This window comes from Curcuma longa, chromosome 7 (assembly GCF_044706935.1).
Source record: "Curcuma longa cultivar G26 ecotype Majalengka, Jawa Barat chromosome 7, ITB_CL_G26_1.1, whole genome shotgun sequence".
NCBI lineage: Eukaryota > Viridiplantae > Streptophyta > Magnoliopsida > Zingiberales > Zingiberaceae > Curcuma > Curcuma longa.
Genome location: NC_133867.1, coordinates 9,953,816 through 9,973,187, shown reverse-complemented (window position 1 = coordinate 9,973,187; position 19,372 = coordinate 9,953,816). Strand labels below are relative to the sequence as shown.

The following is a 19,372-nucleotide window of genomic DNA, read 5'->3' as shown; positions in this document are numbered from 1 at the left end:
ACAACTATGATACAACAAGCAACTAAGTTAAATTTCAATGTCAAAAATAGAACAATAACTATGATACAACAAACAACTATTGTACTGATTTAATATCATTAAAACAATTAATTTTTTTAAAAAAAAACTTATGCAAGAAATAAAAATATTTCTAATAAATTTGGGATGAAAATTAAAAGGACATCCTTTATTTTTTAATTATTGTTAAAAATGATATTTTATTTTTAAAAATATTTTTATTCATTTAATCTACTTGAACTCTATAGTATATATTTTTAATCAAAATTGCTTCATAGTATTTAATTAGTTTTATTGAATTGAACCATTTTGATTAAATTAGGTATTTTGTTATAACATCAATATTAAAATTGGTTTTTTAGTCAAAGGGGAATAAAGGTATTTTTAAAATAATAGAGGTGCTCTTTTGATTATTTTTATATGGGGTGCTATAATGAAAAAACAGAGCCTTCTTTTGATTTTTTTTATCATTATATTTTATAAATAGTATTTTAAAAAATATATATAATTTCATCAGCTTGCCACCTAGGCAATCCTTAATTGGGCCCAACCCAAATAATAGTGACTTTGTACGATACGGCCCATGAAGTTGTCTATATATAGCCTGATATGCGCGATGGTTCGTCGTTAGGGTTTGTTCCAAGCTCGAAGTCCGCCGTCTTCTTGCGCACCGCCACCAGCCGCACAAGGAAGAGAGGAGGGAAAGCTCCGGCTTTTTTCAAGATGGGGTGAGTAAACTAATCGTCTAGTGCTGCCTGATCGTTATGGTTTGTATCCGTCATAGTATTTTGAGTTTTAGGGTAGATGTTTCAAGTTCCATATGATGCTCTCATGGATTGAGTGTCGATTCATATTTTTCTCTGAGTAATTACTTGTCAGAGAATGGTATAACCAGTATAATGCTAGGATCTTCCATTAACATAAGTATAATGGAAAAATCTGCTAGTTGTTCAGAATATTTAGAAGTATAAATGACAGATTTGAATATCTTGATTGAAAATTCTCAATGCTGGAAGAGGTTAACCATGCATCAGAGTTTTATGGCAAATTTCTTTATTCTTGCTTATATTTCATAAAAAAACTAGAAGCCTTCATATCAAAATTGGGGTTTCTCTTTTTTTTTTTTGGTGATACGAGATAAAGTCTTAATGAGCTAGGGAAGTTCATTCGTTCTCAAAACCATAGGAGTAGCCATTGCTCTATTGCCTGGCAGGCTCAATCATCGTTGGAGTGAACTTATCTTTTAGTCAAAAGATGTCTCTATGTCAATATCTTAATAGTAACTACATGACGGGGTTGGATGTAAGACTTTCACACTAGCGACCGATAAGATGAGATCTCAAATATGTAATAATTATTTAATCAATGAGGAATTCGAGTGCACCGCCTCCTAAGGGTAGACATCCACTCTCCTCAAATAGGTGTGTTGCGCCCCACTTGATCCATAGGGCATCCTCCTTGACTTATATCCACTAGAGCACCTTAGTTAGAAGGGTAAGATTTCAAATTTGTAGATCATGAAAACTCAATCCACCCTCATATTTATAGCTGTACATATCCATCCATAAATGAGTGTTTTGATGTCCATATAAAAGACTTACAGATGCTATAAATGTGATCAATGATGCCTATAAGAATAGGAAGAATCGAATGCCAAAAATACTTGACCCACATAGGAGAGGACAGATTGCATATGCTATTTTATCATTGAATTTAAGAATTAGAGGATAATATTATATTATTAATAAAACATTGAAGTTAAATTTTATTAATAATGTGGCAAAAGGTTATAAGGCGACTCTGAATGCCTCCACACAATCAGTCTCAGTCATTTGTAAAGAGATAAATCATGGGGATTTTATCACCCCTACATGTTGTATCAATAGTGAACTTATTAATGTTGTATTACAATCCATTTAATTTTCACATTCATCCTTAATCATCCCCTTCTTCCCTTCCTTAAGAACTCCTCCCATACCAAGAAGCAAAATAAGCAATGAAAAGAGCTAAAGCAACACCAACACCAGCTGTGGCAGCATATGGCAAGTACTTCTTCACGACAAGCTGGCTCTCACGCCATGCGAACTCAAGCCCTGCCCTTTGGAGCTCTGCAACATCATTCATGGCTGCTTTAGACCGAACAACTTTCGCTATCGCCTCATGGTCATCTCTGTTCCCGCCCTCAAGGAAAGCTCCGACAACAACACCCTTGTCGATCCAGTAAGCACCAAACTTCCCACTCGCAAAATCTCCATAATGGACGACTCGTCCAACATTGTCTCCGTAGAACTGCCAAGACAATGCGAAAACTCTAGAGTAAATGAAGGGTAGATAGTCGAGGTCACCCGCATTGCATGTCATGATGGCGGCAACAGCATGTTTTGCAGTCTTTCGAGCGGCGTCGACGTGCTCGTGGCGGCGAATCTCATTGCCGAATAGTTTGACAGGAAAAGCAGCAACGTCGCCGACGGCATAAACAGAGGGGTCGCTACTCTGCATTCGGCCATTGACCTTGATTCCTCCTTTCTCGAGCTGCAGTTGATCTTCAAAGAGATCAGTATTCGGACGAATGCCAATGCTCACCACAACTATGTCAGCTGGACGACGGGTACCATCTTTAAGGATCACTGCTTCCACCTACAAGAGTCTGCAATAAGATCAGCAAATACAAATATGACAAAAGAAGAGTCAGTGTTACCATTCGCTCCGAATCATTATCAAATGATGCCAGGGCATTCCTTTTGATGAATGCAACTCCTTTCGACTTATAGTAATTCTCATAAAAGTCTGCAATCTTTGGTGTAAAAAGACGGCTCACTGACAAAATATTGTAGGCACAATCAATCACTGAAGCTTATCTGAATCTCATTATATATTGTGGCAATACTCACTGCAATATGCATCTGGGAAAACCATGGCTACTGCCATTCGATTGGTAGCTAGAGCTGCAGCACATTCCATGCCTATGTAACCGCCGCCGATGACGACGGCATTCCCTCCTCTGTAGTTTTGCATTAGGTCAACAAGCCAATTGGCATCAGTCAAATTCCGCAAGTAGCAAACGTTTTCAGCATCTGATTCACTTATTCCAAAATTTTCAAGCTTCAGAGCCTGCAGATAGCAGTCATGCTTGAGCACAATATGATGGAAGTAAAAGAAGTGTTTCAAATACTAGACATAGACTCGATACCCGAGCGCCTGTTGCAATTATAAGGATCTTGTAAGTGATAATTTCACCATTTGTCGTGATCAATTGCTTCAGCTTCACATTAGCAGACTTTACTCGAGTGCCAAGAACAAGATCAATGCCTAATCAAAACATGAAACTATGCAGTGGAATTAACAAATTAAGAGGAGATTGTAATCATTGTTACGAAAGAAAAACAACTTCAGAAAGACATCTTCTATGATGAGCTATTTGATCTATTTGCAGAATAAGGTTAACTTACATGACTATGTTTGACTGATTCAACGAGTAGATAAAATTTCAACAGACTAGTAATTTTTCCAGATGCAGATATGACCCTAGTATTGAAGGTCATCCCCAATTCTAGAATACAAGTCACAGTTAAATATGAAACTTTATAATCCACTTCATCCGAGTAGAGGCATACTAATCTAAGAAGAACAGGAAGCAAAAGCATGCATAATTCACACTTCCTAAGTATAATGTTCTTTCTACAATCAAAATTTGGATAATTAAAACTCCCAATTACCAACTATATGACTGCAATATATAACACCTTTCGAAGTACATGAGAGGTGCTGAAAAGAAACACTAATTCTGGATAATTATAAGTCAATTATTATTATTTATTTAGATTCTGTAACCTTATAGAAATGACACTAGATGGGACTAACACCAATTCAGCATGAATTTCTTAAAATAACTTAATGCAATAGAAAAGTCAACTAATTCATTCCAGAACAGGGACAGAAATTTCTAAAATCATTTATAATTAAGAAAAATAGCACATTTGGATTAAGTAATGGATGACCCTTTGATCTAGATCCCAGGGAGATACATTCAAAGTAGTGAGGTATTATGACAACAAAATTAAATTGTTCCATAATAGTGTTTTCCACCATACAACTGCAAGTTGTCAGCTTTGTAGAAAGGAAATGGCAGGGAGTCATACTTTCTTCTCTTCTGTTCTTTTGCAACTCTGCTACGTCGTAACCAACTCAGCTATGGCAGGGAGGCATACTTTCACAACTTGCAAAAGCTTGACTATACTGAAGGTATAGGACTGCTAAAAGGGTAAAATTAGAGAAGAGTATTTTACCATGCTCTTGATACCATGCTGGTGACAATTGCTCATCATTAGCACCTAAACAAGTATAAAATGTAGGCAGGCGTGCAGGGGCTGCAAGAAAAATTATATAATCCTAATCACGTGTGTATATTGCTTTAGCATATAACTCAAAGGTAAATAGAAAATTATAAATGATTTGTTCATAGCAAAATTATTCAGGCTGATGTGCAAAAGCCTCTAACTATTTTGATGACAGTGTTTCATGTTTATGGATAAGAATTTATCAAAACATTTATGATGTCGATCTGTTTCATTATTAATGCTTTATATATGATGAAAAAGTGAAAAAAAAAAAATACTGCCATAGTCAATTTACAAGTATATGTGCTTAAATGTGTTCAAACAAGAGTACATTTGTGTGCATTGAAGCGTTTATGGACATTACAAATCAGTTACACAAGATAATATGTGAGCAAGAATCATCAAGAGGATTTGACATGATTGGGCCTGTTCATTAAATGAGATAGATGACTGGTGTTTTCTTCTTCTAAATTCTGACTGGTTATTCAGTAAGAAACAGCAAATTGGAAAGGGAAATAATGGGACTATCAGAGATATATGATGCCATCTGAAGTGAGTTAGTAGCATTTGAAGCCTGCGCACAAGAATATGCAAGAACAAAGATGTGTGTTGCCATTCGCCCCACTTAGATTCGCAACTTCCTTAGTGAAACACTTTGAAAGCATTTGAATAACACTCAATCTTGTAGTTGATTGAGCAAGTATGAATGAGATGAACCATCATGCTTATCATTTAGCTGAAAATGGTCAAAACTTACTGTAAAATTGCCAATTGCTAGCTCCACGAACTGCATTTCTAACTGTAAAACCCCGATCCAAAAATTACGTACGATGGAAAATTAACACATACCTTCTGGAAGTAAGTATCCTTTGCTCAATGCAGGCCTTTCATAAGGAGGAACCTGCGCAACAATTCATCAGTTTTTTAATTATTAGCTCTCCAACTCGAATTCATGATAAATGCTAAATTGTCATGCTGATTTCCCGTAAAAGCGAGGAACTTCTAATTCTCAATTCATTAATACAAAATTTCAAATTTTTAGGCATAGGCAAGAAGCAGATTCCCATCTCGAATTTTCGATAAATTCGATGAATGCTAGCTCGTGCGGAAATCACAAAAGCAAGGCGGAGCAAGAACGACTATAGAAGCGCCATGAATCCGGACAGCAAGGCATTTCCGAGCAGAAAAGGGTATCGAAGACTTACTGATTCTTCGGAGATGATGCAGAGTTCGCCGCGGCCGACGCCCCTGCGCACGAACTCGAGGGCGGCGTAGCCAGCAGCGACGCCGCCGCCAAGTATGACGTAGACGAAGTCTCGACCCATCCGTAGCTCTCTCTCTCTCTCTTTCTCCCTCTCTTCCCGTCGCTTGCTCCTCCGATGAGGAAGCCAATGGAACTAAATAGAGGAGAGAAATCGAATTAGAGAGACGGAGACACTCCAAAGAAAAGAATTGCTTGTGATATTTGAACAATTTTGTCCCTTAAGTCTGTTTTTCATTTTACCCTTCAAACTTTTTTATTTCATTTCAAAAACTATCCTTCAAAATTTTAAAATAACCTTTAGAGAACGTTGTTTGATTTAGGATTATTATTGATAATTTTAATTATTTATTAAGATTATTAATGATAATCTTATTTGATTCAGATTATAATCAATTCCTAAATAATGCAGCATCACTATCAGTAAATGGATTATAATTCAAGAATTACCTTGTCTAAGATTTTTTTACAATTTCACCTAAATATTTATAATAAATTTGGGATGAAAATTAAAAGGACATCCTTCATTTTTTTAATTATTATTAAGAATGATATTTTATTTAAAAAAATATTTTTATTCATATAGTAATTTTAGTTAAAATTACTCTTATATAAAAGATGGAATTCGCCATTTTAACGGTCTCATACGATCTATCCCATGACTATTTATAAAGAAATAAATCAAGAAGCTTAGTTAAAACTACTCTAACATATAGCGATTTTGATTAAATCTACTTTAACTCTATAGTATATATTTTTAATCAAAATTGCTTCATAGTATTTAATCAGTCTTATTGAATTGAACCATTTTGATTAAATTAGAGTAGTTTTGGCTAATATTTGAACATCAATATTAAAATAGTTTTTTTAGTCAAAGCTAAATTTATAAGGGAATAAAGGTATTTTTAAAATAATAGAGGTGCTCTTTTGATTATTTTTATATGGGGTGCTATAATGAAAAAACAGAGCCTTCAATTGCTAAAGAAAATATAATGGCACCAACAATGCCTGATTTTATTTATGAGGTAAATAATATGCTTACATTGTATCTTTCTTTCCTTGAAAAAGAGGGGGGAAATAACATTTTGAACAAATTGCCTCTAGACTTCAAGCTGAACAACTGCTTTACCAATCATACAATCTACAAGTAATGAAGAATTGAGGCATTGAGAAGTCACATGGATATTATCTTGACTAGAGCTCTACTTCAAGCTGATGTGAATACAGTCTCACCGGTTGTGACGGAGCGCCTGTTCTGTAAGTGAAGGTTCTCTAGTTCCAAGCTCCTCTTCAGCTGTGAAACCACATTCCCCATGGTTGGCCTCTGATAGGGCAACACTGTCAGACATGCTAGTGCAGTAGTAATGCATTTCCAGACAGAATTCGCACTGTACTCCCCATGCAGCCTTGCGTCGACAACGTCCTCTATGCTTCCTTGGGCAAGCCTTTGTTGGATCCAATGCGAGATGTGTGCATTATCTGCACTGGTTATGATTGGAGGTTGCCCTGTGATCAGCTCCAAAATGACCACTCCAAAGCTATAAACATCACTTTTTCTACTGAGTTGACCGGTAATATGGTACCTGAGTGATTTAATAAGAAGGCACAATATAAACACCTATTATATTTTCTTACAAAATTTTTTTGGGAATGCATCTGTTTGTCAGGAGAAACAAGAGAATGAGAAGTCTAGTACTCTGGATCCAAGTATCCTTTTGTCCCCATTATTATGGTTGATACATGAGTGTTTGTCTCACTTATAGTCTTTGATATTCCAAAGTCTGCTATCTTTGCTTCAAACGTTTCACTCAGAAGTATATTGGCTGTCTTGACATCTCTGTGAATGATAGGTGGTTTGCATGACTTGTGTAAATAGTCCAGTCCTAAACATCACTAGAAGTTAAAACCTATGAAAAAGATGGCCATAAATTGATCGGACCAACAAAATTGCGCGAGCACGCACACAGATTTGCTGTGCTAGAACCATACCTTGAGCAGATTCAAGTGCAATTTGGAGACGCTGCCGCCAACTTAAACTTGTCGCAGTCTGTGTTCTTCCTGCAGTTCATTATGAAAGCAACTTATCAATACTTGTTCGCTAACTGACAGCAAGCATTATTAGTTTAAAGGAAAGACAGAAGTAAAATCACTTACAATCTATATCTACCTCTAAGAAAAATCCTATTTTCAAGTAAAAGAAAGTGCTTAACTTTGAATACATAAACAATAATCATGTATATTCACTTTATCACAACATTTTCATGTACATACAATTCATGAATTAGTAGTGACTGACTGGTAAGTAACCAACAGTCTAATCTGTATGAGCTAGCACGAACATATTGAAGAAAAAAAAAGTTTCAAACCTCTTAAATGATTTTCTACAGTTCCTTGGGCCATATAGTCATACACAAGTCCCATGTAGTCTCCATCCTTGCAGAACCCAAGCATAGAAACTAAATTTTTGTGGTGAACCCTCATAAGAAACTGGGCCTAACAAAACAATAGGAAAAAGAAAGAGAACATGTCACGACATAATGTTTATGCAGAACAAACACAAAAGTCGTAGCATTCTCTGCGATCAAAAAGTACAAGAAAAGTTGAGGGCACAAGAGAATTTCAAAGTTTGGGTAGACTTATGAGAACAGCCATTTTTTATCCTCAATGATGGTCTTGTGTTTTGAAACCTCTAATAGAGCTAATATGAGAAAAGCATAAGGTTTTGTTACCTCATAAAGAAATTCCTTAGGTTCCTGAGATGCTGAAGGAGATCTCATCTTCACTGCGACTTTAATACCATCTTCTAAACACCCATAGTAGACTGTCCCAAATCCTCCTTTACCGAGGACTCTCTTGAAATTATCTGTTATATTCTTCAACTCCAAGTACGTGAATTGACGATTCTCAAATTGCAGTGGGTTGTCTTGGTGCTTTTGTATTCGGTTGAAGATAGGTTGGTTTTGTTGGCTTACAGGGTTAGCTCTTCCATTTCCTGTCAAGTATGATATCATCAAACCACACAAGATGACTTGATTAGGAAGAATATTTTTTTGATAAATTGTGCATCTTAAATTAAGGAGAACTTGGCAATGCATTTGCATTTTCAAAAGTGCATTGACAAAGTAGTTTGTGGTAAAGTGCATTGTTAAATCATATCTTTACATCTCGACTTCTTTACATCTCATTGATAGGGAATATAATATTTTATGTATAACTATTATCTTAGAGCTTATATATTATAATGTTCTTAGTACAATTATATGTTAACAAATAATTACTAATGTTATAAGTTAATAATCCATAACATATAAAGAATCATTTTAATTTAATAAAATGGCATTGCTTAATTAATCAAAATATAACATTGATTATTCATTCTTATACAATATTAAACAATGGACATTTGAATTTACTAAAAACATATTTTAAAATGTTCGGTTTTTTTGGTAAGCAAAAAAATTAGAATTTTTATTTTATGTTAAAAAAATATTGATTTAAACACTGAAATATTTTATTAGTTATCTAATTTTTATATTGATTTTTAGGAGTTTTTAAAAATTGCTTAAGGAAAACAGCTTTAGAAAGAACTCCCTTACTCAGCCTTGTAAAAACGGCTTTGGGAAGAAAATGCTTTGAGCAAAATCACTTCAGACATTAGTTTATTAAACACTTTATTTAACTTCCAAAGTGCTTTGGCCTCCAAACGCTCATGAGAAAAATCCCAAACTTAGACTCGTAATGGCAGGATTGCAAGAATTTAACTTTAGAAATGCTTACCCTTGTTAGTTCTGTATCTCCAGACAAGGAATATCACCAAAACTACTAGCAGCAGAGGAAGTACAGAAAGAATCACAATGACTGGTGTTGTTATTTTCTTCTTTGTTGATGCTGGTGTTAGCTGACATGAACTTTCATTGGTACAAAGATAAGGATTTCCTTCAAGTCTACATTGATTTACATTCTAATCAGCGAGCTAAGAACACAATTCATTTAAGGCACAGAAAGGTAAAACTTAAGCTAAATTTGAAAAAAGAAGGTAGTATCAATCAAATCAATGCCGAATTCACTTTCCTAGGAGATTTATGCCATTATGGCTTTGTAGAATTCTTACAGTAAGCATATATTTGCAATCACATTATTTCAAGTTTAAATCTCTAATTTGCCAAAAGCAGAAATACTTAAAATAGAATAACTGCATTCTTCTTAATGTTCATCCTTGCTCTGTTTGATGCAAGAAGGGACGATGAATAATGCTAACGTTTATCATTATGATAATAAACAATTTTAACAAAGAAAGATATGGTGTTCTATAGATAAACAAACCTCAAAGTTAGCAATCCATTTTGTGCTTCTGTAAGAAGTGCAGAAGGAATGGATCCAGTTAAATTGTTATTAGTCAAATCACTACAAAAAAAGCCAGAGGATGACAAAAATAATTTATTTATGCACAAATTTAATTTTAAAAGAAATATTAAGGGGAGTGCTTACAGGATTTTGAGGGAAGATAAGCGTGCTAGAAAAACAGGTATTGTCCCTGTTATATTGTTGTATGACAAATCCCTGAAAAATGTTATGAAAAAATTCTTCATTCAAGGTAGAAGAACATGCCTAAAACATGACCAATCCTAGTCCCCACAGTCTGGATGGCTACAGTGCAAAAGAATTAAAATCCAAAGCACTAATATTGCAGGTACAAATTGTGAGGGGACATGAAATACGTTGACCTTCAGCAGCATGAGTTTTTGTTCTAGTTGCCTTGATGTGATTTATAATTCTAATGACATAGTTTATTTGTAACCATGAACACTACATAAGTTTGTAATTCATGAATGACAATTTTTCATTACTCTTTTCTTCACAACATACTGATTCATACACATATATTGCTTGCAAATGCACAAGCATATGGCATTTGGATGATAAGAATGGTATCTGGATAAGAAAATGGGATTGATGGCACAGTTTACTAGCTGTTTGACTAAAAATGAGAGAAGAGAATTTAATAAAAATTGAATCAGAAGCACTTACAAATACTGGATTGCAGCAAGAGTAGCAAATGCAGTACTTATTGTACCATTCAATCCACTCGAGGACAAATTTCTGCAGAATATTTAACATGGCTAGAATGCTTATACCGTTACCTATTGCAATTGATGAAAAAAAATGTTAATTTACTTTAATTGAATTTAATTAAAGAAAATATACATTCTTGTGATCCTTGGAGGCCCAGAGAGGCTAAAAGAACAGTTTATTCCATCCCAAGCAAAGCCTTTTGGAGAACAAGGATCTCCCCTCCAATTTCTCTTGACCTGATATGATTCTTTTATTCCACTTATGGCATCAACTGGAGAAAACAAATTAAAAGCAAATAAAATTTAACACTCTCAAAAACAGCAAAAAAAAAAAGAGATAGAATAAAAGAAACTTATTCTGGCATGCAACAACAACAACAAAAAAGTAAGTCCCAATTATTCAGGGTGTATCAGCTGCTCTAGCACACCAGTGTCTATACACATTTAACTAAAACAGTATGAAGATAGTGACAAAATTCAAGTTCTCAAATATGAAAATAGAGTACAACTTAGCTTAACCAAAATAACCTGCATTATAAACTTAAAACACCTATGGATGTTAACAGTTCATGGCTTATCCCATTCTCACTACACTAAGTTAGATTTTTATCCAATCAATCTTACAATTCATATTTCCTTCAAACAAAATACAACTTGAGTGTCAATGTACCACAACATTACTTTAAAACGGTTAAAGACTGCCAATTAGCTATGTCATTAGATTAAAATAATAGTGAGGCATCTCAACTAGTTCTAAGAGAAACACTACTTTAAATTAGTGAAATTTCTAGAATTGGAAGAGACCCTGACGATTAGACAATTTCAACTCTGTCAGGAGCAATATATCGAACAGTCTGAAGCAGTCAAAGAGCATAAATTTATCCTCCAAAACAATTTGGCGATTACAATTGAAGCAGCAAGAAAATAAAGGGAAAGGCGTACCATCTCCACCATCTGTTACCTCATTCGAGCTGTCCATTATGGCCAAGATTTCCATTGCATTGAGGATGGGCGGAAGGGTGGAATTGCTCAGCGCCTGGAGCGTCATGTTATACTGCCAATATCCCGTCTGCGGAACGATGCCGCAGACAGAGTCACTCAATAGATATTCCGGGACGAAAGGCTTGCGGAACCAGAGAGCACCGTTGAAGTAAATGTAGAACTGCCTCGACATGTTGCCGGTGAGGGTCAGGAACTCGGAGAAGTACAAGACGGCCACGATCTCGCTGAGATCGCCAGGATCCAACTCCAAGGTGAAATTCAGAGTGAGAGAGTTCTCCGGGGTCACCGCCGTCTGCATCACGGCGGTAGGCGGCTCGAACCCGTCAACGGAGAGGTTATCGACGGTGCTATCGGTTGATATCTCGGTCCATTGGGGGGAGCTGTAGGCTTCCCATATGCGGTCATATTTGTCATCGGGATACCTAACGGCGGCGACGGCGACGGCGACGGCGACGGTTAACAGGCGAAGCTCATTAATTTCGAATGACCTATACACAGTTTGGTTGGTTAATATACCTGATGGCCCCACTGGTGGGTCCCATGTTAAGCCTATCGTGGACCACCACGCTGATGGTCGCGTTCAGTCCCGGGTAAATGCCGTCCTTCAGCGGCCTCACGTCCATCCCCGACACGAACGGCGTCCCCTTCCCCGTGTTCACCAGGCACACCGAGAACGACTCCCCCAGCGCCACCGCCATAGCCTCCGTCCGGAACGTCGCCGCAGGATCCGTCACGTTGATCGTCTTCCACAGATTCACCCCCAGGTAGAGATCGAACACGATCGACCGGCTGTTCCGCCCGTCGTAGTTCCCGTACATGAACGTCGCCCGCAGCAGGTACTTCGATCCCATCGCGACCCCGGTGATGTCGTAGCAGTTGCGGTTGTTGTTGGGGAAGCTTCTCACGTTGAGGAACCTTCTCTTTTGCAGATCCATGGCGATGGTGTAGTACGCCGCCGAGATGTTCGCGTTTATGCCGGTGTCAATGTAGGGGCTGTCAGAGACGTAGTTGAGGTTGGTGATCGGGTCGTCGTAACTTGATCCCTCTTCGATCCCGCAGTCGATGCTTATAAACCCTAAAAAAAGTTGTTTTTTTCTTCCAAGTTCATATTTTTGAGAGTGGATGCGATGTCGATACATTTGGTACTTACCTTCCGGTGACTGGCAGTGAACACGAGCGACGGCAATGGCGGCTAAGCTGAGGAGGAGTGAGCACCAATCCGCAGTCATTTGGACGGCAGCGTTGCCACGGACGTGGTCGCCCTCTTCTTCTCCTTCAAGGTGATGATGCTCGACTTCATTGCTTGAATAGAATCTTTGTGAATGTCAAACTTTATGTGGACTAGAAGGCAGTTCATCCATGCACGACAGCAATCTCGAGTCATTGACCTTGACTTAGCTAACGAGCTAGTTGACCAAACAAATGACGAGAATCTTTTGGATAGTTGTGATCATCCACAAAGGACTTTATGATGCCTGCATTAGGAATCTAGGATTGAACAAATCACAAGTTGTAATTGAAAAAGCATAAGAAATGTTTGTGCTTTCACTTTGATGCTACACAGTAAACGGACCATAAGTTCTGCCCACAAAGTTGCAATCTGATGGTGGTTTCACGTCTGGATTGGCCTCATGAACCACTGCAATTTTAAGCTTTCCCGCTGTTGTTAAGGGAGAAAGCAAAGCGCAATTTGCATTGTCATGTTGCTAATTTCATTCAAAGAAAAAGATTGTTGATGAACCACCAGTGTTTGAAATGCTTCGGCATTCAAAATCATACTCGCCTTGTCTTTATCATTGTTCCTGTTTGAGATCGCCTCCGGATGAATCACCGGACGCCTAGTTTCTAGGTTGACAGAGTCACATAAAGCGCACGAGCAACTGAGAAGATGGTGTCCCTATAGAGCTTCAAAGAGAAGAAAGAGTGTTAGAATGGAGGTCAAGGATATTCTGACTCAACCACTCCGATGCTCAAATCAGTCCGTCGATCGGAGATGGAGAAAAAGAATAATGAAAATAGAGGATGGAGAGTATCTATGTGTGTACCTGGGCCCACGAGAAACGGGGTTCTTTTATATAACCATCAGTGGAAATGTCCCATTAATAGTAAGGAATATATCCCATCGTGATAGGAAAATGCCCCATCACTCATGCTTAGTACTGTAATCGATCATGCTATATTAATGTGGTAGGTGATCTATTGTTGAGTACTTTACTATTCCACGTGTCACTCAGGTGACCATCAGGCGAGATAGGTGAGGGATGTAGTTCTGATGGAATGGAGCTACTTGGGCAAGAATGTCGACTCAGTAGGAACGCGGACTCAGCGAGCCTAGACAGCTTGAGGAGTCGACCTCCGTATGAAGGACCTGGTAGTTGATTGAGCATCCAGTCGGGCATGAAGTCGGGCGCTGAGCCAATTGGGCATAGAGTTGGGCGCTGAGCCGGTCGGGTCAAGCACTGAGCCGATCGGGCATGAAGTCGGGCGCTGAGCCGGTCGGGCATCCGACGTGTTACCTCCATCTGGACCAGACCTTGACTTGCTTGACCAGAATATATCAGCCCATGACAGTTATATTTGAGAAGTCTCTTGCAGGACTTCAATGGCATTATTAGTAATTGGTTTTTGATATAGTACCTAAATAAATAGTACAAACCTGACCCATTTAGGTTCCACACGATGTTTTTCTGTTTAAATCTTCCTGTCCAACGATGCATGAACGAGTACCCTGTGGCCTTGTCAGTTGATTTGTTAAACATTGGTAGCAAATTGGCATTCACGAATTCCTTGTGGAAAAGGTCCATCTTCTTCTTAATTTTAATTAGAATACCAAAAGAATTCCTCTCAATTCCTCCTCTAAAGATTGGAAAAGATAAATTAAGTGGGGGAGATTGCGCAAGTTGTCCTGACTTTAGGCTATCTTGACTTATAAAATGAGAATCACCAGGGTGTTACAAGTAGGAAAGGCCTTATGCAGGAGGAGCAAAAGAGTACCTCCTTTGAACCATTCATCTTTAGTGCTCGAGAGACCTATAGAGCACATAGAAGGTGTTATGGTCATAAGGACTGAGCCTGGCTAATCAAATCCAAAGGAATGTGGGTTAGCCGAATCCCATGAAAGGTGTCGGGGGCGGTGTCTTGGGACCTGAAGCACAAACCGAGCCGATCCCCTCAAAACCGCCAAGCCGGACCCCCAAAACTCTAGACGCACAGACCGACTCGGGATGAGCAAAGCTAAAACTGCGAGATGATTCTCAAATTGGTCTCGAACCCCCCTTATGAGGCTCCACCCCACTAGGTCTCCCGAATCGAGTCCGTTCACGATTAGGGAGTCGGTGCGGCTTATCTGATATGATTAGGAACGGAGCCGCCTCCTTATTGCCCGAATGGATCCAGTTGGCCTGGACCCTCTTCATAGGAGCTACTCCCCCGACGTTCGAAAGGGTCCCGTCGGATCGGGCTCTCTCGAGGGCAAGTGACCTTAGGAACTGGATTTAGTCACTAGCCAAGAGATCCACCCATTCGGCTCGGCTTCGCGTTGGCCCATGCCCAAGCCGAACCGGCTCCTAGCGACTCTTTCTATTTCTATTTTAATTCTAGAAAAGACCACTCCCCTATCGTACGGTTGTGAATGTTCTTCTGACACTTCTGCAGCTCATCATGGCAAATCTCTAATAGACAGGGGGACACATTTCCTTAAATGCAAGTCAACATGGGACGCAAGCGCTGACCACATACCCCCTCTGACACATTCATAACGATGATGAGACTTCAATCACATTCTTGATGTGACTTGACATCTTCAACTTATATAAAAGGTCAGTTTGTTACTGAAGGGAGGTATGCAATCTCACATATTCCACTTCTTCATCTTACTTCCTTCCTCCTCTCACACGAACTGACTTAAGCATCGGAGTGGTCACGCCAGGACCCCCCTGGCCTTCCTTCTCACGATCTTTGTGTTTGTAGGTGCCTCCCAAAGCTCTTCACCCCATCCCCTTCTCGGTCCTTTAGGGTCTTGGTGCTGAAAAAGATGGTCGAAATTTCCTGGTGCAGATCTCAACAGGAACAGAAGGCTTGCCAAAGAGAAAGATACAGACGTTGTCAAAAGGCCAAAGGCAAGACTCCAATTCAAATAGCTTGATAGCAAACCTTCCAGCTCTAGAAATTGTAAAATCTCAGAACAAATTGATAGATTTCTCAAATTGATGTTTAAGAAACTCACAAGTTCTTGTACTCAGTTTTCTTTGATGCACTGGGACTAGATGAATTTAAAAAACACTATCTGTCCTGTGAAGTACCTCAGTTTTCTTTGATGCACTCAGTTTTATTTGCATGCAGGAAGGTTGAAGATTTATTGATCATCCGTAGGAAATCCTACGAAGTACCTCTTTCTAACCATCTAATTACTGTTAGATTGATCTTGGTGTTAATGGCCGCTTCATTATCTACAGAAATTTGTGTTCAATTTATCTATGGAAAATAGAAATGTTGACAATTGCTCTCAGTAAGCAAACTATTTTTGAACCACAGAAAATATGAAAGCTATTGTAAAGAAGGGTATATGCAAGAGGTGATATGTACAATGTCTCATGCATAAGGCCTCTATAGTAGGGGGCATTATAACACTTACATTGTGGCACAAAGGTGTGAGTTCATTCAATTGGAAGCCCCTGTGGTACCCTCAAGTAAACGTAACTTTGCTGTCCTGCTTTAATTGGTTAAGATTTGACGAAAAAGGAGAGGAAATAGCATTGAATTTATCTCTTGTTGCTTAAACATTACTTCTTAGATGAGCTCATAACTATGCTACTCCTTGATGCCTCATATAACATGACTCCCATATACCATAGTGGGCCAGTGAGGTTTACTAACACTAAAGCATCCTCATGATCATTGTTCATACAATCAATGTGATAAGAGTTGTCACACTTAAGTGAGGTAGCATTTCACAGCATGAAGATGCTTGGGATCAGGTGGTGCAGACATGTTTGATATTAAGTAAAGGCAGGTAGGTTTTTATAGCATATGATCTCTTCTTCTGAGCATATAAGATTCTGCAGTTTCTGCTAAATTACTGTTCATGTGATAACTTTAGTCTCCTTTTAGAACATTTTACTTTTTTATTTATTTTAAGAAGCAAGGAGTAGGGTAAATCTTGTACCTTTGCTTTCCAGAATACATTATGGAATAGAACTAAATGAACCTCGGCACAAGAACATTCTTCAACCACAAAGTTATATTGAATGATACCTTCTACATAATTGTGCTATATCTACTTGAATCTGTTAGATTATGAAAGCTGTTCTAATCCATATTATTATTAATATATCCAAACATAAAATCAGAATCACATTTCTCTATTTAGTCACTCCTACCACTGAACTGTCTCATGAGTATGCTGTTTAGTGAAATAAATCAGTATTTGGTTGCTTTTACCTTGTTCGCTTTTGTTTTCCCTATGCTGCTAATTCACTTGGTGAGTATGAAGACGTAGTTGGTCAAATACACATGAACTACTTCGACTTAGCCCTGAATCTCTAGGTCTGGTCTCTGATATCAGTAGGTCAGTAATTATATGATCCATCTTCTATGGAATCACATGGCTTAGCATTTTGGTTTCTATATCATTAGGTCAGAAGGCAGGCTTGTGGAAAGTCTAGCCTCTGACCTTGCACGATATATTAGTTTATGCAATTTGGATTTTTGTGTTTGGTGTATCTTATGCCCATTCATGGCAATTGTTGACCCTGCAAACGTTCATGTTCACAGATTGTAGAATGCATTCACTACAAGCTCAAGGGTTAAATACAAACTTTTTGGGAAGCTCAACAGATTGTACGGTAAGTTTTATCTGAACACATGATAACTCTGTTAAATCTCCAATTTTTCTCTTCCCCCTAGTTTCTACCCAAAGCTGAACTTCTTGAATAGTTGATGAAATCATAGCATGCCAATTGAGTTTCTGATGAAATAAGCTAAAGAAAAATACAGTTGCATACAGATTGAAATCAGACAAGGAGAATCTACACATTCCTTCACTCTCTTACAGAAATTGGAGATTCTCTATGGCCTGAATTAACCATTCTTACAATTCCTAAGAGAACCTCTCCTACAACACTCACATTGTTCTAGTTTCAATCTACCACTACAATCACCACATGCTATCCAAGTAGTAATCCCTTGCCACTTCCCTCACGGCCCTAGCAGTCCTCACATCCCTCCCTTGCATTCCATGCTTCAAACTGCCTGACTCACTAGTGATGTACTCCACCTCCTTTGCGACGACTTTCTTCCTCGGGCTGCCCTTCTCCGCCCGCTGCTTCGGCACACTCTGAGTTCTTACCTTCGCAGCAAAAGATGATGTCTTCGCCATGTAGCCTGGGCAGCTCGAACGGCTCGGAGTTGCTGGCCGGTGACTATGACTGTTCTGAGAGAAGGGTGATTTGTCAGGGTGCTGATAGCAGACGATAGGTGGAACCTTGTGCGGAAGTGGAGAGGAAACTGGAATCATGGGCTCCTCAAATACATTGTAGTTGGGAGTTGCTGCTCTCCTGAATGATTTGGACTTGAGCTGGTATGTATCCATCTCCACAATCTTTGGGCTCATATCGAAACCAGATCTCTGTTCTGCTCCTGTCTGCTTGCATTTGCACCTTGTGTTAATTCTTTCCTGCTAAAAAACATAATGAGAATGAGATGAATCCACAATTGTATATGGATTCAATTAACAGCAGTCTTACAAAGGATTTTCTGTGGCAGAATTCTGTGCTGAGCCTTGGACTCCTTTGGGGAAGAGTAAGAGGAGCTTGTTGAGGCCATGCATGAGACTGAACTCTCATGAGAGCTTGCAGTCTGCGGAGGGCGACGGCTGCTTGCTTCCTCACAAGGTAGCCTCGAACGAACGCCTGCAACTTCACCAGGGCTTTGAGTGCCCGGAGAGCTTTCTTTGCCTGTTTCAGATCATTAGCCATTAATTTAAGCAGAAGAAATTGGATGGAGACTACGATGATGTTGTTTTGTTTGGTCTCACCAAGTGGCGCCTGAAGGCGGTTTGGATCTTGACGGCGGCCCACCACGCGTAGCTCCCCTGCAGCACCGCCCTCGTCTCCTTCCCCAGGCTCTGCAGCCGCCACATCGCCGCCTGCGCAGCAGACACCGCCGCATCGGCCGCGGCCGCGGTGGCGACGGCCACGGCGATAGCGTGCTTCCCGTCCTCCTCGCTCTCGTCGTAGAAGGACCTCAGCCACGCCACGTCCGTCGCCGACAGGGGACTCTGGTGTCCCATGCTCTCGTCTTGGCGCCGCTTGGAGTTGGCGATGGCGAAGCTCCACCTATTCCTCTCCCTGGCTTCGTGGCCGCTGATGCTGGCATTGTCTTTTCCTGCCACCTTCGCTTCCTTCTTCCCCCAGAGAACACTCCTCAGCCACCTCGTTGCTCGGCCCATCCCGCCGGAGCTCCAGCTCATCAAAAGCTACAAAACAAACCACAACACTTGATGTGAAGGCCTACATTTATAAGAGCGGCTCAGAAAACATCGAGGAAATAATGGAAGAAAGAGGCACATATTTGATCGCTCCCCTTCAACAGTAGAAACAGGCACTACTCTTACACTGATCGTCTCGTGTCTACCAATATTCGCCACCAACTCAGATTTATCGTCACAAACGACAGAGTGGTGA

At 39.2% G+C, this 19,372-nt stretch overlaps 2 protein-coding genes and 1 pseudogene across 2 annotated transcripts; all 3 read right to left on the bottom strand.

The window, feature by feature from the left end:
- Window positions 1-1,977: 1,977 nt before the first annotated feature.
- On the bottom strand, window positions 1,978-5,680 carry LOC141832610 (monodehydroascorbate reductase 2, peroxisomal-like). The gene is made up of 7 exons (XM_074720086.1): window positions 5,561-5,680; window positions 5,205-5,256; window positions 4,305-4,385; window positions 3,209-3,327; window positions 2,910-3,129; window positions 2,717-2,835; window positions 1,978-2,655 (listed from the first exon to the last, which is right to left on the bottom strand). The coding sequence occupies exons 1-7, from the start codon at window positions 5,678-5,680 to the stop codon at window positions 1,978-1,980; spliced, it is 1,389 nt and encodes a 462-aa protein (XP_074576187.1).
- Window positions 5,681-6,823: 1,143 nt separating this feature from the next.
- On the bottom strand, window positions 6,824-12,990 carry LOC141832108 (putative LRR receptor-like serine/threonine-protein kinase At1g05700; annotated as a pseudogene).
- A 4,628-nt stretch (window positions 12,991-17,618) lies between these two features.
- On the bottom strand, window positions 17,619-19,137 carry LOC141832434 (protein IQ-domain 26-like). The gene is made up of 3 exons (XM_074719937.1): window positions 18,724-19,137; window positions 18,434-18,643; window positions 17,619-18,366 (listed from the first exon to the last, which is right to left on the bottom strand). The coding sequence occupies exons 1-3, from the start codon at window positions 19,135-19,137 to the stop codon at window positions 17,845-17,847; spliced, it is 1,146 nt and encodes a 381-aa protein (XP_074576038.1). The 3' UTR covers window positions 17,619-17,844.
- Window positions 19,138-19,372: the final 235 nt, after the last annotated feature.